The 23,712-nt window shown below is 37.9% G+C and overlaps 1 protein-coding gene and 1 long non-coding RNA gene across 2 annotated transcripts; one reads left to right on the forward strand and one right to left on the reverse strand.

Moving 5' to 3' along the window:
- Window positions 1-2,859: 2,859 nt before the first annotated feature.
- On the reverse strand, window positions 2,860-13,083 carry LOC115918876. The gene is made up of 3 exons (XR_004065562.1): window positions 13,026-13,083; window positions 12,620-12,767; window positions 2,860-2,978 (listed from the first exon to the last, which is right to left on the reverse strand). It is a non-coding gene; the product is annotated as an uncharacterized LOC115918876 (long non-coding RNA).
- A 2,036-nt stretch (window positions 13,084-15,119) lies between these two features.
- On the forward strand, window positions 15,120-23,387 carry LOC105439101 (serine/threonine-protein phosphatase 6 regulatory ankyrin repeat subunit A-like). Its single transcript, XM_030993798.1, has 5 exons — window positions 15,120-15,272; window positions 16,607-16,746; window positions 20,456-20,627; window positions 22,599-22,820; window positions 23,253-23,387. The coding sequence occupies exons 1-5, from the start codon at window positions 15,120-15,122 to the stop codon at window positions 23,385-23,387; spliced, it is 822 nt and encodes a 273-aa protein (XP_030849658.1).
- The last annotated feature ends 325 nt before the right edge of the window (window positions 23,388-23,712 follow it).

Below are 23,712 nucleotides of genomic sequence, written 5' to 3' on the forward strand. Positions count from 1 at the left end.
CCCCCCTTCAACCCAATCTCATCAGTCAAGAATTATTTGGATGGACGGTACATTGGTTTCCAAAGATTATTTCTATCAGCTAGCAGTATACTTCAATATCTCATTTAAACAAATTTGAAGTCTATGAATAAAGGACAAGGACGTAATTATGTTTAGTATGCACAGCAAGTATGTTTATGCAATACTGATTTGACCACGAACACGCACTGTTTAAATAGTGCATGATGAGAGAGTATCTCCGGAGTAAAGACTGAATCAGTTTGATTTTGGTCATGACGAGAAGAAGGTAACTGTTGTGTACAAATTGAATTGCATAGCAATTCACAATAAAATAGCAGTTAAAGCACAATTGAGTTTGCAAAAATATGCGTTATTCTTAACAAGAAAGTTGTGAATGAATACTACTGTACCTTCAAAGCACTTTTCCTACATCTGAACAATGTTCCCAAATCCCTTCAAAGCCCCTCTAAAGTTTTGGGAGCAAAAAAAATGGTTGTAAAAGTCACTTAAATGATGTTCAAGGGAATAATACTAATTTAGAAGAAAAAAATGGGGCTTGAAATTGTCTTTAAGTTGGAAAATAATGACTTTTAGTTGTCAAATCGAATAAGTAATAGTCTTGATTTTCAGACCATTGTACCGCATGGTCGTACGTTTTATACTGCGCAAACATTCAATCAGTTTAACTTTGACTATTACAAGAAGTGGGTTACTGATGTAGACAAATCCTTTGCGGCTCATTTTATGTATGTTATTACTAATGAAAAAGAAAAAGCCAGTCAGTCACTCAATACTGACAATAGTGTCTGAAAGTGAAGTCTAGCAAGTAATTTGAATATAAGGACACTGCTAACGTTTAAATTTCATAGATAGGACATACATGACAATTTCGTAATTCCTGCAAAGTTTTACAGAATTTGAGGTTGGCTGCAAAAGGGACATAGTATCTTTAAATGAAACTGGAGAAAAAAATTACTTTGAAGATATTGATGAAGATTAAAAAATGTGAATAATATAGATATAATATCAGATTGAAAAAAGCATCACATAGGACACAGCAAGATCTTCAATAACACCAGCATTGGAGACTGCAAGTCTTCAGGCTACACAGCTTGAAATGGAACGTGAGCGACTACTTGTTGAGAGGATACCATTTATCATTTAACATTAAAGCCTTAAAGGAACCTGGAGAAAAAAAATTACTTTGAAGATATTGATGAAGATTAAAAAATGTGAATTAACTGCGTATATCATTATTCCAAAACAAATTTGAGGGTCTATTAACAACCTAAAATTATGCCTCATTTTTTGAAATTTTACGAAGGATGATAAGCATCTCCTTCATTATTTCCATTTTTTCTTTTTTCATTAGCATACGCTCTTTTTGCAAGGAGAATTCTTTCATTCTGAGCGACAGGTTCTCCTGCTCAACATGTAGTCGCTCACGGTCAACTTCCAGCTGTGTAGCCAGAAGACTTGCAGTCTGCGACACCGGTGTTACCGAAGATCGAGCTGACTGCGCCCTACGTGATGTTGTGGATATTGCTGCTGGAGTTGTTGATGTAGATGCTGGTGTTGTAGCTGTCGTTGGTGCTGGTTTCGCAGCTGTCGTTGGTGCTGGTTTCGTAGCTGTCGTTGGTGCTGGTGTTGTAGCTGTCGTTGGTGCTGGTGTTGTAGTTGTCGTTGGTGCTGGTGTTGTAGCTGTCGTTGGTGCTGGTGTTGTAGCTGTCGTTGGTGAAGGTGAACCGATGTCAGCTGCAGGCTCCATCATCCCTTTAAGCAAAGACACAGCTACTCCACTTTCACTGCACTGTGATATGAAAAATAGGAAAGAATAAAATCAGCTATTAAACTAGATGGATCTTCGACTGCTTGCAATCGGAAATGATGCCTCCACCATATAGAGCAATTATACAAACCAAAACAGAAGCATAACGAGCCCTGTGACCTTTGACCCCAAAATCTACTTGGTTCATTGACTCTGCAAGATACATACATGACTTAAGTTTGGCTGAAATCCATTAATTGGTTCTTGAGATAACGCGATCCGAGAACGGGATGTACAGACAGACAGACGAACAACCCTAAAACATAGTAGCAGAGGCATAACAAAGAAAGTTACATTTCCTCTAGGAATTATTTTGACACCAATAATAATAATAATCTTTTAAAGTCCACTCCAAGTTTTATTAAGTTAAACTGAAAATGAAAATTCTTGTTTGCCCAATTGATTGATTTGTACCCAAACCTCCCGAAGTGAGGCGGACGCTTTACTGACCGAGCCAACATACCGGTAGATCATTTAAAAGAGACAAGTTTCATTTTCTTATTTCATATACTTAGAATAATATAACAAAATTAAACACAAGTCAGTTGAGGAAACGAATTATCCATAATGCCCATCGACCAATTGTGCTCAGAATGCTTTTCATCATCAAAATCCTCAATTTTTAGTAGTCAAGCGAACGTCCGATCATTTTCTGATACAAATTAAATAAACATTTTTGAAAATAATTACAAAAGAAATATCCTTGCGGTAACGCTTTTTGAATATGCAAAATCGTGGTTACCGTATCAACAAATAACATGTATTGCACATTTCCACCTCAAAGTTATTCTGTTTACAAATTTGTATTTGAATTGTCCCAAAACTGTGGAAGTAATTCTCTCTACAAATTGTTTGACTGACTAACTGACTGCCAGACCGTTCACCGACTCAGAACCCCCTTCAAACTTTTATGGTGGAGGTACAGTAAATAAATGAAGGTAATTGTGACCAATTTCAACAATTGCCCTAATTAAGTTATCCACAAGATCGACCCAAAACAAATTTACTTTATAGCTCATGATTACCTCAGACTCATCACTGCTTCCGAAGCCAGCTTCCTCCCCGCTGGAGATGCCCTCCCTGGATTGCGGCGCTATGGCCGACAGCACCGCTTCGTATACCGGATTTATTTTGATGCTTGGCCCTCCTCCTATGGAAGTATACAGCAGATGAAGACCCAATAAACAGAACACCAAAAAGTAACCTCTTTTGGGAGTGTATTTTAAGTGATTTTAAAGTATAGTGCCTTTTGAACTAGATTTAAACGTTATCGACACGTGCCTTCATTTAAACAAAAAAGGTACTTCTGTTCACGTTTTCATCTAACCTAAAAACCACCAGTTTATCACGCGACTGGAGTAACGTGATTCCACTTACCTCTGTAAATCAAGTGTTTATGACCAAATAACCACTTGACCAAGCAACGAGTTTTTTGTCAGTTAACCGATGGTGGCGATAAATACGTAATTATTTGGTCTTGTAAGCACCTTTATTGATTGGTTTCACAGGTTATCCAAGGTTGATGGTAATAATCACGTTACTTACACCGGCTAATCGTCTTATTGTTCTGTCCGTGAATCTCTGGTTATATTCAACTAGTAATTCTGAGGTGTCTTACACACCTCTTTAAAAGGTTTCAAAGTTACCATAAATTTCTTGGTTATGATCACGTGGCTCAAGCTGATTACTAATCTAAGCTGTGAAAACGTGATATGTAGGTGTGAAAATTAGTAATTATTAAGTGTTTTAAAACACCTTTTTAAATGGTAGTCAAAGTTGCCATAAGTTCCGCGGTGATGATCTCGTGACTCAAACGGATTATTGATCTAAGCTGGTCATACGTGACTTTTAGGTGTGAAAAATTAGTCATTATTAGGTGTCTTAAAACACCTATTTAAATGGTTTCAAAGATACCATAACTTTCTTGGTGATGATCACGTAGTTAAAACTGATTAATAATCTAAGCTGTGAATCCGTGATATTTAGGTGTGAAAAATTAGTAATTATTAGGTGTCTTAAAACACCTATTTAAATGGTAGTCAAAGTTGCCAGCACTTCCGCGGTGGTGATCTCGTGACTCAAACGGAATATTTATCTAAGCAGGGCATACGTGACTTTTAGGTGTGAACAAATAGTCATTATAAGGTGTCTTAAAACACCTATTTAAATGGAAGTCAAAGTTGCCATAAGTTTCGCGGTGATGATCTCGTGACTCAAACGGATTGTTAATCTAAGATGGGCATACGTGACTTTTAGGTGTGAAAAATTAGTCATGATTAGGTGTCTTAAAACACCTATTTAAATCGTAGTCAAAGTTGCCAGCAGTTCCGCGGTGATGATCGCGTGACTCAAACGGATTATTAATATAAGCTGGGTATTCCGTGTTTTCCATGTGTGAACATGAGTTATTCTTGGGTGTCTTGATGGTTTCACAGTTACCATTTAAGTTCCGTGGTGATAATCCCGTGACTGTTGGCATATTTCTATTTTCACCAGTTGATAACTGACTGTTGGCATATTTTCATTGCACCAGTTGATAACTGGAGTGTGCATATTTCCAGTTGCACCAGTTGATGACTGAGCGTTGGCATTATTCGAGTTGACCCAGCTGACACCAATTCATTTGCATATTGAATATGGGGTGCGTGCAGATCTATGTTTTTTAAACAATTTATCTGAATTTACAGCATATTTCTTAATTACGGATGATTTAGTTATATGCAATTCATTTCGAAAATACTACAAATATAAATTACCAGTTATTAGGACATTTCGCTACTTCGTATAAATGGTTAAACATGAATAAGGGAAACATTAACTGTGAACTAAAATAGTTTCAATAAAGTACAAGTATACGAAAATTTTTCGATTAATTCAATTATGTAAGTCTACTTATTATCAATTCCCTTACATTGGAAATACAGACGTATCAGTATTGAAGTATTGTTGCTGTTCAACTGGTTGGAAGTTTTACCAAATGGTTCTAATGGCTCAGCTAGACCAGTTGAATTATAACTGGCCTGGATCAACTGGATCATTTAGCCCATTTCAATTTCCAGGGTTACCATATGGCATTAAATGGTTCATCAACTGGACCAGTTGCAACTAGCTTTCTCTTCTGGGATGTTTGCACCCCCCCCCCCCCCCACCCAACCCCCTCTTATCCCAAACTGCTTCCGGCGCGCTTGGATCCAAGACACGATGTTCAGAAACGGGATGAGAACGTCATTATTTTGGTTCATTTATTGTGTAACATTTGCGTAATTATTGGGTTGAACGCGGGTTACAGTAACATACTTCCTCTTCGACGTAAATTTCACGTGAATGAAGAACATGATTTATCTCAAATCAGCCTCGTAATATTCACGTGAATTTCACGCAGATATTTTGACTAAAACTATCACTAACGCTTCACGTGTTTCTGTGACGCGATAATTTCGTTTATGAAGATGTAATTTCATAACCAAACAAACACGGGAGTATTAGGTTTACAAACCATGGTCTCCAAGGTAGGGATAATCACGTTATTATAATTGTGATATTGCAGTGACAATTGCGTGATTTAGTGAACGTGTGTTTCAAGTTACCTAATGAAATAAACGTATTAACACATTTACGTAAATGTCCGGTGTTTAAAGAACGTAACTCTCCTCAAGTCGATACCTTGATATTGACGTGATTTTCACGTGATTTTGTTTATTGGGGAAGTATAATTGAAATATATGACATGTACGTCAATTTTCTCAAGAAATGTGATTACATTCAAATTTTGATATCATTGTTTTAAAAAGAAAATCTGTAGTAGATTATTGATGTTACTTTTTAAGGGGAGCCTTCCAAAGTTGCGACTGTGCCGCGACGCGTCGGGGCGCAGAGCAGGATATGAGAACAAAGGAGGCGCCTTTTTGCGCCCATTTGCGCCTGTTTGCGTCGGATACGAGAGGACTTCAGTTGGTTCCCAGCTCATTAAAATCTGGCTATTGTTTGGAGTATCATTGTTACGAAATTACCCCGCCGGGGCGCGCCCCGGTGAAGCACTTGACACTTGTGAATGGGAGCTTAAACTTTGAATAGCTTTCGCGCCCGGCCCCCCCACGCAGGTTTCGAAATGACCGCATGCGTGTTGCCAAAATGTCCTTTTCGTAACAAAAGAAAAAGGTCGAGCCGTATTGACTTTACACACCGGACTTTTGCTGAAAAGGGGGGGGGGGGGTGCGGAAAAAGGCTCGTATACAAAAGAAAAAGGTCGAGCCGTATTGACTTTACACACCGGACTTTTGCTGAAAAGGGGGGGGGGGGGTCGGTTGGAACACGCATATGCGTACCCTAAATAACACTGAGTGGGGGGGGCCGGGCTTTCGCGCCCTTTCGCGCCCGATCCGGCGAATTAGTTATTCATGTATAGTGCCTGCTTGTGTGTCGCTCTCGTCTTGCGAGATTTGACTCTGAAAAGCATTACTTTGGCTACTGATTTGTTTTAATATTATTTTACGTACATGACATTGGCCCGGCCCCCCCACTCAGGTTTCAAAATGACCGCATGCGTGTTGCCAAAATGTCCTTTTCGTAACAAAAGAAAAAGGTCGAGCCGTATTGACTTTACACACCGGACTTTTGCTGAAAAGGGGGGGTGCGGAAAAAGGCTCGTATACAAAAGAAAAAGGTCGAGCCGTATTGACTTTACACACCTGACTTTTGCTGAAAAGGGGGGGTCGGTTGGAACACGCATATGCGTACCCTAAATAACACTGAGTGGGGGGCCGGGGACATTGGTTACAATGTTTGTTCTGATTGTTTATTTTCCTCTCAACATCGGAGTTCTGTAGGCGTTAACGTTGGCATGATTGTTCATTATTTCATCTCCTCCTGTTCTGTTCATGATTGTGTTCAGTATATTAATTTTAATACAAATTGATTTGTTCACGACAAAAACAACTTTATTTTATACTTACCCCACTCTCTCTGACATTGTTTTCCTCGTGCATGTTTTGACACTTTATGTGTTTCATATTACATTAAAATTGTGTATATTTCCTCTAGCGATGTTATCGCATGTTTTGTTTTCTTTAATTTTCGTTGCATCTTGTAAACAGTTCTGTCGTATGATCATTATAAATCATATAATTATATCATCGGTCTGTTATTTCAATCCATAGATCCTTTGAATCTTCTTAAAATTAGATAACGTATTTTTAAATCCTTGATGTTGAAAATGATACTTAATCAAGAATATCGTAGTTTCTCCTTGAATTTGATTTAAAAAGCGTTTTATCTGTATTACGATTTTTGTTTATGCATACTTTATGATATCCGTATTGTCGGGAACATCATCAATATGTTTCGTTAGAAGGGAGACGCTCATTTTCAGAATGTTCTTTCTTTGCAAAACACTAATGTTACGAACAAAATTAAATACACTGTACCCGTATCATCGGGGATATCGCAAAACTCCCAGGGAGATTATCAATTGCAAATCAACATAGTAAATTATGCCTAAATCGTAAGAATAGAACATGCATCAAAAAAGAAGAGCGTTACCAGGAAATAATGTTTGAAATTTCACCTCGAACATATCTCAAGAAGAAATTAGTTTATCATTCTGTTCCAAAGAATTTTAACGGATATTTCTTTACGAAGAAGGGGGGGGGGGGGGGGTTACAGCCGCGGCCAGTTTTGGATCTAGGTCATTGTTGAGAAGAACTGAAATACGTATATATTGTGCTTAATTGGGGCCACGTGGTATCGAAAGAGCGTAGTGCGTTCTAAAACAAATAATACAAGCCATGGCAATTCGTTCAATTGCTTCTCGTAACAGAACTGTCTCACTAGCTGTCTAAATAATGATCCATCATGCGCGTGATGGTATCAAGTAGTAGACGGAATTTGTAATGATTGCATTGTCGGTTTTGGGCCATTTTTTCTTCAGGGGTGGGGGGGGGGGGGGGCTAGCCCTTATTCTTCTTCTACTGGGTCATCACGAAACACAAATAAATGTTTAAATTTTCCGCAATCCCTTTAGCAGGCGCAGATCCAGGATTTCTTAGGGGAGGGCGCCCAATTTTTTTTGTTTTGCTCTTGAAAATGTGAAAATCGCGCCGGCCGAAAAGTCACTTAGTTTGGGGGGGGGGGGGGGGGGGGGGGGGGGGTAGTGAGCAAAATTTTTTTTTTTTTTTGCTCCCGAAAATTTGAAAATCGCGCCGGCCGAAAAGTCGCTCAGTGGTGGGGGGGGGGGGGGGGGGGGGGGGGTAGTGAGCACATTTTTTTTGTTGGCCCTCGAAAATTTTAAAATTTGCAGCCCCCCCCCCCCCCCCTTGAGCGCCAGGGGGGGGGGACCCCAGAAAAGGTAAAAATACCCCCCCCCCTGGATCCGCCACTGCCCTTCAGCGCCGAGGGTAGAAAAGCCTATAGAAAAGTCAGCTGGACAATAGCAATTTAATGTTGGTCGAACAATCAGGGAGAAATTCTGGGCACACACGTACACGATATTAGCCCACGTCTTCAATATAACCGGGAAATCCCGATATAACTATTTAAGCACATGCTCACAATATGAATTTTAAATCTGGCTATTGTTTGGAGACTTATTGTTATAAAGGGGTACTTTTCACGCACCAAAGTCCGGCTCGTCTAGTACACAAAAGTCCGGCCCGTATTGACTTTACACACCGGACTTAGGGGGCTGTTTTCAAAAGGAGGGAACATGCATATGCGTACACTACATAACACTCAGTAGGGGGGGCGGTGCGCTTAACGGTGAAGCGCTCTTTGTGAATTGTGAATTTGTGAATGGGAGCTTAAACTTTGAAAAGCTTTCGCGCCCGTTCCAACGCATTAGTTATTCATGTAATCCCCGCGTGTGTGTCCGCTCTCGTCTTGAAAGATTTGACTCTAAAATTTTCACTTTGGCTACTAATTTGTTTCATTATTATTTTACGTAGATGACATTGATTTAGATTCTTATTCTGATTGTTAATTTCCCTCCCAACATCGAAGTGTTTTAGGCATTGACGTTGGAATGATTGTTCATTTCTGTTCATCAATGTGTTCAATACTTCAATTATATTAATTTGTTCACGAACAAAACAGAAACGATATGTATAATTGTATTCCTTCTGTATGTTTTGACAAATTATTGTTTCATATTGCATTATTTTGTTCTGTCATCCGATCAAAATAGGTCATATATCTATATCATCAATCTGTTCTTTCTCATGCAAGATCGATTTAAAGAATAGAAACGTAGGTTCTCTAAATCTTCGCAAAATCAGCTATTGTATTTCAACACCGTGATTTAAAAATGATACTTATAATCAAAGACATTGTAAGATTCTGCTTGAAATAAGATTATAGGGCGTTTATAAATATGTCATACGAAACGAACAAACATCTGCAAATTAAAGATATTACAGAAATGATAATCGTATTGTCGGGAGCCTGCATCATCAAAACGTTTCGGTAGATGGAAGACGCTCTTTTTCGAAATGCACTCACCAAAATTCTGCTCGAATCATAAGGAACACTGTCTCCCTGCAAAATTATAAAACTAATTTTACGGAAAAAAAAGGAATATCTGCATTATCGGGGAAATCGATATACTCCCAGAGAGATTATTATTTGCAAATCAACATTGTAAATTATGTTTGAATCGTATGGGACCTTGACGAAAGAAGGAGTGTTTATCGGACACAATATTCGTTATTTTCACCTCGAACAATTCGAAATCGCCTATATCTGTTCCAAACATGAAATTCGATTGAATATTTCTTCGCGAAGAAACCGTATTGGTGGTGGCATTTGACGTAACAATTTGTTGTCATCAATTGCTCCTGAGGTTTTGACGTTTCATATTTGTTAGCTAGCGCTAGTAAAGTCTTTTGTTTTAACGTGCACTGCATTGGTGCACTGTATATAGTTATAAGGCCTGAACACGTCATGTTCACATTGGGTGTTATATAGCATACGGATATTATAGTACATGTAACTTTTACAAGGACATTGTTATTGCAACACAATGACAAAAGACAGCTCTTTGAGCAGCTAATAGTTGGTGCGCCCATTGTTCCGCTCATAGGCGGCTATCACCAATTACCGGGCATTATTTTTTATGGCATCATTAGTTTTCTATTTATTTATTTAGTTTTGGGGAGGGGGGTATCGTATTACGAATTCATGACCCTTATGCATAATGACCATGTTCTAAAATTACAAATAGCGGTCTTCATGAATAGTTGTCCAATGAATAGCGGTCCTTATAACTAGCGAGCGGAGCCCTCCTGATGGGCCTCTGCCATTTACGTCCGGCCGTTCACTTCGTCGCCCCCCCTCCCTCACACACACACACACACACACACACATAATACGCAGCCTTAATAGTGTACCTAAACAAGAATCTATAGCAAGTCGGACAATTATAGCGATCAAACAATAGCCTTGCTCGGCCGCGTGAAATCCTGCCACGGCATTCGTTTTTTCCTTAAGAGCGAACTTTTCTTTTGTATTCGTTCCATAGAACTCTACTTTATCTTAAAGCGAGGTGAAATGAAAAGAGCGTCATCATAAGTAGATCTTTTGTTTGATGTTATCCTTCTTCTCCCTAGTTAAGTCAAACCTCAATTTAGGCCTATCCATAAAAGGTAGCTTCCTGTACCGTTTGCTTTTTTTTTTTTTTTTTTTTACCTGACTGCTATATGAAGCATATGCTCTGAATTAGGCAAACAGGGGACCGGCGGCTTTAAGACCTCTCCGAACGAAATGTAATGTTGAGTTATGCCTTACCAAAGGGCACTAGCATATCGACTTGGTTTCTAACCAGGGAGCTCCCGGTTACGAGCTGCTCTGCTCTACCACTGGGCTAAAGCGCCTCCCTCCTTTTAAAAAGATATTTTAAAATTTGCGTTTTTTTTTTTTTTTTTTTTTTTTTTTTTGGATTAAGAATCAAAACATGTTAGGTATGTTTTTGTATCTGTGCAGTATGATTTCAAAATTTCACTTTCGCCACTTAATTATACAAATCTACGAATAAATGATTCGAATGTTAGAGCAGAAATCGATGTTTGTATTTGTGTCCCTGCCCGTTTTGCGATCATTTAGTACATATAGCGCAAAGTAGAAGTCGAATGATAAATTATCACCATGAACTGATTAATGTTTTGTATGGCATTTCCATTTGCTGCTCAACTTTATCGCCATCAAGCTACGCTTTTTTTACATCTTCATGACACACATGTTTTATAATCTCGATATAGTTCCTAGACTCTTTTTTCTATTCATTCCACTTTTAAAAAGAGCTATGGAATTATTATGATTTAAAACGCATTATGGACGGGCAATTTTCGAAGGCAAATCTCGGGCGTGTTATCCTGCCACAGCATTTTATGTTTTTTTCCTTTAGAGCGAACTTTTCTTTTGTATTCGCTCCATACAGAACTCTACTTTATCAAACAGCGAGGTGAAATGAAAAGAGCGTCATCTTGAGTAGATCTTTTGTTTGATGTTATCCTCCTTATCCCTAATAAGCAATTTATTAGAACCAAGTCAAGGGAGGAGAAGAAGAAAAAAAGAGGATTTTACTGACAAAATATATATTCTTCCAAGCTCAGGCTGTGGCAACGCGTAGCATGAATATGAATGACGGGAGAGAAAGATAATTCCTTTGTCCATTATTAGGACGCTAGAATAATATCGCGATGTGGGAATTATACAAATATGTTGATAATCATTCAAATTACAAACATAACAAGCGTCCTAAACAGTAATCAATTTGCCGATTATAACCGCATACATGTATTCATTCACATCATTCGCCTTTTATTTTTTTGTTGTTGGGGACAATCAAGCTCGCAATTAAACAACCATTAATCGTACATAGTCATCTTTATTTCACATTTCATACAGTCGTCACAAAAATTAAGAGGAGGCGTATTAAACCCAACAAAAATAAAATGTGTGTTGATTGCCCCCCGAAACAAAGACGCTCCCACCAGACAAGTTCATGCTGTGCTGTAGCAATGTACATCGCAAAGCTTCCACAATGATTGGAAAGATAATACCCCGCCCGTTACGACGCAAAACGGCGCGAGAAGAATAGATCGCGACGCGAGAAGAATACATAAAGTTTTTACAAACAATGGAATGTTTATCAGAACGAGAACCGGAGGAGGGGAAGACAGGCTTTGGCCGACAAATACTTTCTATAAAATTATATCAAGTTTAAGCTGTACCGCCATCCCGAGCGAGAACAATGACGCGAAAGATAATCTTCCATCGCCTGGTAGGGCGCAAAAGGGCGTAAGAAGAATAGAGCGGGTTTATACCAACAATAGACAGTTTCTTTTCATATGCAAGAATCAGATGAGGGTGACTATTGCGCCCCCTTGCGCCCCTTTGCGCCTCAATGCGTCTCTTGAGACGCGACTGTTCTATTCATCGCGCCCCGACGCGTCCGGGCACAGTCGCAACTTTGGAAGGCTCCCCTAACATGGTCATAAAAGAAACAAGCTTTTGCACATGTAGTTGACCTTTTAACCTTGAAATTTGCCCTGACCCCCTCCCCCCTCTAAAGCAAATAAAGAAATATTTGATTTTGTTATGGTCTTGTGTTTCAACTCTTTACCACCAGTGATTCTACAGTTATTGTAACAAGACACAATTACAGATGAATGGACGGACAAACCAAAAACTAGGGTTTCTTTCAACAACAACAAATTTAAGAGGAAATAACGCGTAATCAAGAATGTCAGCTTGAACAGAATGTCCGCAATATTCATTCAAACAAGTTCAAATAAAACATACCTGTCAATTTTTTCTGGCCCTCATATCTGTTGGCACAGATTCTGATGTCACTCCACTTTTTTTTGGTCTGTTTCGGGGACCGTGCAAAGCCGTTGCTATTCAATAGTGCCGAGGCCTTCACCCAGGCCTTTTCTTTCCTCTTCTCGACCTAAAATCAAACATGAAAATTCCTGTACTTGTACATCTGTCGGTATTTTTTCCTTCTCCTCATTTTCATTTTTATAAATTTAATAAAATTCATAGCAAATTTGATAAATCCATTCATCACATATTTTAAGGAAATCAAGTTTAAGAGAATTGGATGACACAGCTAAATGTACTTACTGCACATGAGAGGATGGGAGCATGCATAAAAAATGGAGCACTACTGATAAGAAAAATAAAACAAATTCAGAAGAGTACATACTCTGGACGAACAATGATGTGCCTTGCCATACAGCTTCGGCCGGTTCGTCTTAACAAATCCACTGAGGAGTATTATCTCCTCCTTCTGCCAGTTCCTGTTTCGTACCTGCAATGTGTAACATAATTTATAAGAAATCATATACCGGTAAATCAAATTTTTATTTTGAAGTTTCACATTACGTTATATTATTAAATGAATTACATCTCGGGCTGGAGTCTATGGGAAATGCATGATATCTTTATAACAGATTCAAACAGTCTTCAACAGATTAATTTACAAATAATACACAGGTGTGAGTGTGTTTAATAGGGCAAATGCATCTCAAGAGGGTACTTATATTGGTGCATATACAATGCAAAAGGCCGATTGTCCATGGACATTAAACGTACCATGCATGTTATGAGTTTTAGTTTTACCTAGCTTCATACACCTAAAATGAACTATCAAGGTTGACGATAAAAACGAAAACACACCCTCTTAGATCTATCTAGGCAAATTCATTTGATTTATGATCAGTGTTAAATCTGAAAATTATGTTAAAAGATTTCTTCCAAAGTTTATTTGGTGCTAAGTAATATGTTAAAAATCAAATGAAATATATTTAATAGACTATGTTAAATTCAGACTTCCGCACCATGTTGGAAGGGAGACGGGCTACCTCGGCCCACAGGACTACTCGACCCAGCTGGAAAACTGTGTTTTTCCAGCTGGGCCGAGTAGTCCCGTGGGCCGAGGTAGCCCGGATTCGATGGAAGGAGATAAAAATTATAAACTAAATATTTTGCAAAAATAATAAAGTTACGTGGAAAAAAAATCGAGAAAAAGGTGATATCATTTCAACTTTACCCTATGTTAATGTTCGGATCGAAATAACTGTACATGCAGCTGGAGACGGACGCGTACGTGCGCGTTCGTTCTACATTCTTGCCTTGTTTCAAGGCTTTGGATTATTGGTTTTGTTGGTGAAGATGATTACATGGCGATTTTCCATCGGTGATTGGACGATTTTCGCTGGTCAATATGAGAGGGCGTTTTTTCCCCACATTTCGATAGATATATCGTAGTTATTCATATAACAACATTATTAGGCCTATAGTAGTCTCATTTATAAAGACCTATTCCTTTTAAATTAAATTTGCAATTCGCCGTGTTTCACTTGGCTACAAATAACCGACCTTACTCTAAACTGTGTAAGTATAAAAGTATGCTTTGATAAAAGGAGTTGGTAATTCTTCTCCCCTATGATTACCAGTGCCTTTTTATTTCATCAACATGACCAATTTAGCGAATCATTCATGTATGGACGTCCTCTTTTATGAAACGCTTATCTCAGCCTATCTCAGGACCCTACCCTTAGAGGAACAAACGAATGTAAAGAAGTATCTACTCTGGAAGATTACTGTTTTGAAAGAAGAGGATGTAGGATAATTGGCCGAGCTTTAGCAGAAGACAATCATTGTCATTGACAATAGGGGAATGAATGGAGGTATCGACCGATCTGCGCGTGCGGAGGTGCTTGCGCATTTTGTATTGTGAGTGTATTGAAAAGGAAAGACGTGAAGCTTCAGCAAAAGAAGACGGCAATTTCCCTCAAAAATAACAGACCTTATTTTTCGTATTGAAGAACAAAAATTATATTTTTAGAAAGAAAAAAGTCTAATCTTTCATTTTTACATTTACTAACAATCCCGAAAATGACTGAATGAGGCGCAATGGTAGGCTAAAGTGGAAAGCACCGCCAAATTTTCCATTACTGGCGATGTAACCGAAATCGCTCCGTCACAGGGGAAACAATCGCCGTGCGCGGGCTCGCTCTCAAAGGGTTAATAACCAATTCAAAACTATTAACAAACATTCAATTGTTTGCGGTGATAATACAATGCAATTTAAGCTTCTAATGGCCATACAATTTAGTAGACACGCTTTTATGCTCTGCTTTGCACCTTTTTAAGATAACTAATTATTCACACATTTTTTTTTAATTTGCTGTAACTGCCTTGGTAGACTATTATTATATAAAATAATAAAGCTTCCAAGTTATTTTGCACATCTCTATGACTAATCTTTCTCTTTACAAGGCAAAACGAAGAAGTTATGGAAGTTCCCTTGACCACTGGTACTCAACCTGATGCTCAACCTGATACTTTAAACAACGGAGGCAAAGGAGCACTTCATGACGCTTGCGTTAAAGGAGATCTCAACGCGATCAAACTTCTGATAAATGCAGGAGCTGATGTTGATGTCAAAGTAAGACTTTTCAAAGGCTTGATCAGATATGATGTGATAAACCGCTGCGTTTTTATTTGTACGTCTTAATGAAAAGAAACAGTGCGAAACAAAGGTCCTGGGCGTATTCATTCAGCTGCTATAAGATACAGAAATGTGAAGCTTATTGCAGTTCACGTCACCATTGACATTTAAATTGCCAGGTTTTAGCTGCGTCATATCTGAACGAGGCTCAAATTATATGTCAGTATAAATGTATTCGTCTGAGTCTTATTTACATGAATGCGACAAATGTGATTAGGTCTAATTAACTTAATCGCAAAGACATTGAAAAATTCAGCCTCAATCAATTAAAGTGACAACATCACAATGCTTTATTACTTAAACCTGACCATACTGGTGTGTTGGCCCAGTCAGTAGAGCGCCCGCCACCCAACCGGGAGTTCGTGGGTTCGAACCCCGGCCGCGTCATACCAAAATACGTTAAAAGACGGGAGTTGCTGCTACCTTGTTCGGCGTTCAACAATAAGGGATAGAGCAACGTCGATCTGGGGCTGCTCAGTGGCTGCTGGACTCACGATCAATTGGGCAAAAATAATTTCCATTTAAGGTTTAACTTAATAACATTTGGAGTGGACTTTGAAATATAATTATTATTATTATTATTATTATTATTATATGTTTGAAGAGTATACACGTGTTAAGGTATTGACATTATTATTACTTTAATTTATTGGATTAGGTAGCCAAAAAAGACAGTACATATATATTAATAATGCGATATCAAGTCCACGCGTTGGCATTAAATGAGGCCAAAATGATGAAGAAGAAAAGTTTAATGCTATAGTTCCAACTGTTTGTATTAATTCAAAAAAAATGTTGACGTACCCAACGTATTCATCAAATAATCACTTCACAAAGACGCTACACCAAACATAAGAATATCGTAATAACAACTTTGCTATTTTGTAATCAATCCAAACAAAATCCTATCAAGCTAAGTCTCAATTTCAACTTTAGCTCTAATGAGAATGCCTCAGCTCAAACCGTAAATGACAAATTCGAATCGAGTGCTTTCAATTACTGTGAGTTTATGTTATTCATGTTTGTATTATTCGAGTACGATTGCAATACAGTCGAAACTGTACTGGTAACCATCTCTCTTTAAAGGGCCATGTATTCTATTTCCATCGTTGTAGAACTAATCTAGAAAGAACCTCTAGCTACCGTGCCATTTTCTCTTTGTCGTTAGATTGCCGTATGGCAGACAAGTTTCTTTTAGCATGCACCTTCGAACGCGGCAATTTGTTATTGTGACATTTACATTGCATTTCGTGCCTCTATTCTCTCACCAGTCGACCAATAATTCAACCCCGCTACTCTTAGCAGCCGAGTACGGCCACCAATCATGTGTTGAAGAGCTGATATCGTATGGAGCAGATCCCACAAAGAGGGACAATGACGGGGATTCCCTCGTCCACGTTGCATCATTAGGGTAAGGACAGGATGAATCTGCCATATTTTGCCCTTTATACTCAAAATGAAAATTCATCTTTATATCAATTTGTTCGGCTACAATACAAGCAACAAACTTTTGAATGCATAGTATGTTTGCCCATTAACTCCCGCAATTGCTGAAGTCCTAGCTTCCCGATTAATATTTGTATTAATCCTAGCTTCTGAAGTAGTTGATGCTTAAGTCCCAGTTGCTTAAGTAGTAGATGCTCAAGTTGTTATTTCTAAAGAATTATTGACTTAATGCGAAGTTGACATCCGTAGTTTTCACAATCGTAGTTCTTCGGGGCTGTATTAATAGTTTCAAAACAAGTAGCTTCCAAGTCCTAGTTGCTTATTAAGGTAGTAGTTTATCAAGTCTTAGTTCCTTAAGTAGTCATGTGTAAGTCCTAATTCCTCGGTAGTTGATAAAGTACTTGTTTGTAAAGTAAATCAGTTGCTCAATGCATGGTTGATTGACTTAACTGCTCAGGTTTCTGTTCTGAATTCTTAGTTTCTAAGTTTGTAAAAAAAAGGCTTAACTGCTGGAGTAGTATTTCTTCAAGGCCTAGTTCTTTATGTATTAATTGCTCAAGTTTTGGTGTCTTAAGTAGGGGTTGTTTGTCCGAGTTGTAGTTCTTTATGTCGTTATCGATAGTTTCAAATGTACTATTTGCAATGACGAATATTATGATTGTCTTGTTTTCGTTCACATTCTGCCCAATTAAATTTATCTTCTTCTTCTTCGCGTTTCCCTTATCGTCAGGAACTCGCAATCGTTTTGCACGTCGTGCTTGTTATCACCAGGTATGGCTTTTTTCATGTCCGTTTCCTTTCAGATTGGATAGGCATAGTATCTAGACTCTCATCTAGGTCACTACATTCTTCGATTTTCGATTTTCGAAATCACTCATGCATAACTGTTCAGGCGCCATTTTGTTTGTTCTGGTTCTATTTAAGGTCTTTCTTTCTTCCTTCCTATCTCCACTATCCTAGCTCCTATCTTTGCACTGCAAATTTAAATCCGAAACCTACTCCGTGAACAATCTTCTTTTTTATTTTAAATGGACCCCTACAAATCTAAAATTGCCATAACTTTATCATACAATTTTTTTTTTCGTCTCAATATCTTGGTATCATAGTTGCTCAAAGCCATGCTGAGATTTACGCTCAAATAAAACTTCCAAGAATAAATGGCGCCCTCTAAAGTTCTATGAATTGCCTTTCTTTCTGTGGCCGTATCTCGATCGTTTCTGGCTAAACCCCGGTTTTTCGTACCCTTTTTTGGATTTAGATACTTGAAGATATGCCCTTTCCAGCCAAATACAAAATGATATAGCCTTACGTTGACCAACTTTGAAAAATTTGCCCTACAAATTCGCCATTTGCAAGAAAATTGCGAAAAGCTTTCAATTTGCTCCATAAAACTTGGCATACACATGTACCAAACTATGTGACAACTTCCTGCACATTTTTGTAAAATTATATTATGTTAGCGGCAATTTATCGCCAAAAATTATGATTTTATTATGCATTGCGCATAAGCCAGTTTAATGCGTACAAGACATTGCATGCAGACGACACTGGTGTCAAACTGACTGCAATGAATTGCCATTTCGAATGATATCAGATACTGTATATATTCACGCAGAAATGTTTGAGTAAATCGGACTTGAAAAGGGTCACTTTACAAATTCTGAGATTCCGCCCAATTATAACACGTATCAGCCATGGTGTCATTTTTCAGACATTTTTTTCTAATCGTCAAGGGAGCAAATTAAGCCTTTTTATACTCTGCATGATATTGTTAGTATTTGGCGGACGTTTTTGCCACAGTACGCGTCACCACATGTTCATCATGCACCAAATCCTTTTGGTTTTGCAGGCAGTGTTTGCTAGCCCTTTGTAGGTCCCTTCCCCTATTCACATTACCTTCAAAGTTCGTAAGCGTAGTCTTTACCATCCCTTCAGGGTCGCTGTATTCTTCGTTCTCCGGAATCCCTCATGCGTGACCGTCCAGGGGCTATTTTGTCCGTTTCGGGACGTTTTGCTGGCCTTTTCTTCCGCGCTACCTATCTTTACTATCGCAGAAGCCACATACTTTTTTTCAAATTGCTCCGGATAGTACGAGAGAATCTCTTTCATTTTGACCATAAAAACACGTGCGTCTTTGCACGCACATCGTTGTGACAAGATTGCATGTCTAGTTTTCAAGTCTTTATTCTTCTTCAAATCCTAGTTTAGGCAGTAGTATTTGATCAATTAGTAGATAAGCAAGAATTAGTTAATAAAGTAGTAGTCAATGAAGTTTTAGTCAGTAGTTTCTCATACCATTTCCATTTCATCTCAATTTCTTGCAGTATCTTTATATCATAATTTCACAAAGCAACGCTGAATTTCACGCTCCAATGAATCTTCCAAAAATAAATGGCGCCCTCTAAAGTTATAGGAATTGGCTTTCTTTCTGTGGCCGTATCTCCATCGTTTCTGGCTAAATCCGTACCCGTTTTGGATTTAAATACTTGAAGATATGCCCTCTCCAGTCAAATACAAATTATATACCCTAAATCTGACCAAATTTGAGAAAATTGCCCTCCAAATTCGCCATTTTCAAAACAATTGAGTAATGAGTAACTGCTGCAGTAGTAGTTGTTCAAGTTCTTATTTCTAAAGTATAGTAGTTACTCAATCCTAGTTACTCAAGTAGTAGTAGTTGCTCAAGTACTCGTTTCTAAGTAGTTGCTCAATGCCTAGTTGACTTCCATAATTGCTCAAATTTTGGTTATTCAAGTCTTAGTTTTGTTTTAAGTACTTGCTCGAGTCCCAGCTAATGAAGTAGTAGTTCCTGAAGTCTTCGTTACCAACATAGAAGTAGGTCAAGTTTGATGATGAGATAAAGTAATAATCGGTCAATTATAGTGCATCACTAGCATTTTTTCTAATAAAAAAAGTAGTACTTGCTCAAATCTTAGTTGATAACGTGTAAATTGCTGTAGTAGTAGTTGTCTCACGTATAATTTTCTCTATCCTGATTGTAGAAATCACAGTTGCTCACGCAGCAGTTGTTTAATCTTAGTTCCTCAAGAAGTATATGCCCGATTCCGTGTTGACTACCCTGGCAGTGCCAGTCGTAAATCCTCAAGTCTAGTAGTTGACAAGTCCTAGTTGCCGTCAAGTAGAATTGCATTAATATAAAAAACAGTTATGGTCATGTGATTGCATTGTGAAAGAAACGTTGTGGAATCAATCAGAAAAGGTTGATCGTGTTCATCTAGCATACAAGTATTGGTGTGTACTGCAAGGTTCTGGAATCATCAAAATGATATGAAACTTGGCCCAGTCTTCGTAAAGTTACAAGCACTTTACACAGAAAGATGTATATGGGACTACGCACACATGCGCGACTCGTGCGTTTATCTCTCACAGTCCTATAAATAAACTAATTTACCAAATATATCAATTAGTAGGCGGTTATCATCATGTATTAGTCAAAACATATTCTTTTGCATGATTGGTAATAAAAAGCTTCCATTTTTTTGAAATTGGAACGTTTCCAATACTGATCTTTACCTTTAAGTCTTTGTTCCGTTAGCAGTTGTTGCTTAAATTAGGTATCACTTGCTTAAGTCCTAGATGCTAAAGTATTAGTCCATCGACTGCTATTACTTCCTCGAGTTGTTTAAGTCCACATAATTTCCCTTTCTCTACAGAGGCGGATTAGAAACGTTGAAGTTCGTACTTGATCTTGAGGGAATGTCAAAACTCATCTCATCAAAGAACAACGTAGGGCAGATACCACTCCACTCCGCTGCTAAAGTGGGCAACATTGACTGCGTTGAACTTTTGCTTGCTCAAGATACGAGACAAGAAGATGGAGAAGATGTAAATATAAACTTTTCATTTAGTTTAATCCGATCCAGATGGTATTTTTTGATGTAGAAAGTATTGCACAAACAATTGTATTGTCTAATACCATTTCGACAGGACGAAATGTAACTTTAAATAAATAATCGAAATAAGATGAATAATGTTTTCAATCATGGGTGTATCATGTATTAAAACTAACCGTCCAATGTGTTGTTACTAGTGGGGCACAAGGACAGACATCCTGGGCGTCACTTGGAAGAGGTGCAATAAAACGCAAAACAGAGGATCGCAGCCCCCCCCCCACCCCCCCCCCCAAAAAAAAAACACAACAACAACAACAACAATAACAACAACAACAACAACAATAACAGCAACAACAACGAAAAAACAAACAAATACACACAAATGGTTAAGAGAAGGAAAAATGTGTCAATGGTCATCATGATTAGAATTATTTGCACATTAATTTCATTAATAAATTACATAACATGTTTTGGTCGCCTAGTTCATTTGCATAAGTTGCTACAGAATCTTGTAATTTCATGTTTCATTATATGATATAGCTTAAAAAGGCTTTGTTATAACGATAACGAAAAAGTGGTGGTGTTGGTTAATACCTCACTGCTAAGAAAGCATAAATGCTTGTTAATAAGCAACCAGAGGGCCGACAGCTTTAGGTCCTCTCTGAGAGACCTGGTAATGAGGATTAATGTCTTACCAAAGGGCACTATCACATCGACTTGGTTTTGAACCCGGGTCACCGGAGTACAAGACTACTGCTCTACCGACTGAGCTATCGTGCTACCACATGTCGCAGTGAGCCCTTTTGCAAACCCCTGGTTCACGACCATGAAGCGATGGTAAATCTATCATTGATCATGTGCCTTACAAACACACTAACATTTCGCGTAACCTATTTTTCTATGCTTATTAAATTGGCAAGTAGGGCAGCAGCAAGTCAAATACTGTAAGAAAGTACTAGCTCAGGGAATCGTTTTGCAAACTCCTAGCTCACGGTCATGAAGTGATGGTAAATCTATCATTGATCATGTGACTTCGTTTAGACCAATCAGATTGCTAGATTATTAGTATGCGGGATACAATACTAATTATATACCTCAGTTAAGGAATCCAGCCATCTGATTGGCCGGAATTGCAGTCGTGATTTTAGCCATTCTCGTAAAGAAACGAACGATGCCAAAACCATTTAATAGTCCAAAAGTAAAATCCCGGGGAAATTCCAGTTACCGGGAAAATAATAAAATCTTGCTGCGATACCCATTGGTTTACGTGTTAGTTTTTTTGCGCTTCATACAGTGCTTTTTGTTTGCGATTCCCAACTGATCGAAAATTTTAGTCATTTTTAGGGCGGTGATAATCAAACAGTTTATCAGATTTTCCGTGATGTTTTAACCAATCTTGACTCGATAAAATTATAAGGTAAGGATTCTAGGTAGATTTTTGTTTAAATTCGGCATATGAAAGGAATATCGACTGCTTTAATACTCGAGGACTGGCTGTTTGTATACTGGCTCTTGGGAAAATTGCCTCCGCTGCTATCACCCCTCGGTGCGCCACCCATGCACCCGGGGTGATAGCAGCGGAGGCAAATTTTCCTTGAGCGTAGAAAAACAGCCAGTTTTCTCGTAGCAGTCGAGATCTCTATAATATTTATGGAAAATCTGTTGTATCCAGTTGAAACATAAATATGCCAAGGTGAAGTAAATCCGTTTCGAGCGTAGTTGCCTAAAAAAAAACAGGGTGGGGTAGGGACGCAGTTGCAGTGTTTTACCGGTCGCCATTAATCCATAGATACTCCACTGTTTAGGTCTACACAAATGAAGGTAGTGTATATATTATACTGTCTTCTAGTCTTTGGACGTTAAAGGTTATCATTCTGAACTGTAATGTCATGGGTTCTGCCACATCTACATCGTTTACATTTTTCGTTTATTCTTTTAATTCATGTAACTGAACCGACTGCAGAGCTGTTTTCTCGTAGACGAACAAGACAGTCAGGGAAAAACACCACTGCATCTGGCCGTTGAAGGTGGATTTTCTCCCGTCATCGAGGCCTTGATCGAAGCTGGAGCAGACCTGAACATCCAAAACAATGACGGAAAAACCTGTCTGCATCTTCTTGTAACACTGTGGGGTAGTCCTGAACATCCTGACAAAAAGGTCCAGACCACCAATGGTTTTGAGCCGGTAAGATATTGTTCCAATTAAACAGTATTAAAAAAAGAATGTATTAACCGAAAGTGTCATATCAAAGGATTTAATTTGATAATGCTGTATGATATACTTGTTTTTCTTCATTCCCCTCTTTTTAAGTAAGCCAGGCTCATAATAGAAACGGAAATAAATCAAATGAACTCTTTGTGACAGTTTCAACATATTTTACTAATTAAACTAATTTTTATTAATTCTCTTTCAATCTTTGAACCAAAAGTCTACCGAGGATAATTATAAACAAATATCAAAATATACACAATTAATACTAACAATGAAACAAAAACAGTTTTAATATGATACATTACGGGTACGTACGTGAAGAAAAAGAAATATCTGTGCGTATTGTATGTAAAACCATCATGCACCTATTTAAAATGACAATCATCTCATGTCTGTGTACGTTAGGTTGTATCAAGATATCCTCAGTACGAGCCGCTCACCGACAAGGGAGCCATATGTACAACGTTTGACGCGAGTGGCGACACACCGATACATTGTACAAACACACGAAGACTCTGGCAGCTTGTTGTATCAAGGTAATTAATGAAAGGTATACCAATTAATTGAACAAATTGTATAGCTAGAATGTTTAAATATATATATATATATATATATATATAATAATCATAATAACACGATTAACAATAATAATAATAATAATAATAATAATAATAATATTAATAATAATGATAATAATAATAATAATAATAATAATAATAATAATAATAATAATAATAATAATAATAATAATAATAATATTATTAATAATAATAATAATAATAATAATAATAATAATAACAATAATTTAAAAACAATAATGAAGGAACACAAATGAGACCCCCCCCCCCCCCCCCAACAACAAACG

Source organism: Strongylocentrotus purpuratus, unplaced genomic scaffold (assembly GCF_000002235.5).
Source record: "Strongylocentrotus purpuratus isolate Spur 01 unplaced genomic scaffold, Spur_5.0 spur5_scaffold_20, whole genome shotgun sequence".
Taxonomy (NCBI): domain Eukaryota; kingdom Metazoa; phylum Echinodermata; class Echinoidea; order Camarodonta; family Strongylocentrotidae; genus Strongylocentrotus; species Strongylocentrotus purpuratus.

Coding starts and splice junctions, on each gene's coding strand:
- LOC105439101 (XM_030993798.1), top strand. CDS start 15,120: ATGGAAGTTCCCTTGACCACTGGTACTCAACCTGATGCTCAACCTGAT. Junction 20,628..22,598: donor GACAAGAAGATGGAGAAGAT/GTAAATATAAAC, acceptor AACCGACTGCAG/AGCTGTTTTCTCGTAGACGA. Junction 22,821..23,252: donor CCACCAATGGTTTTGAGCCG/GTAAGATATTGT, acceptor TGTGTACGTTAG/GTTGTATCAAGATATCCTCA.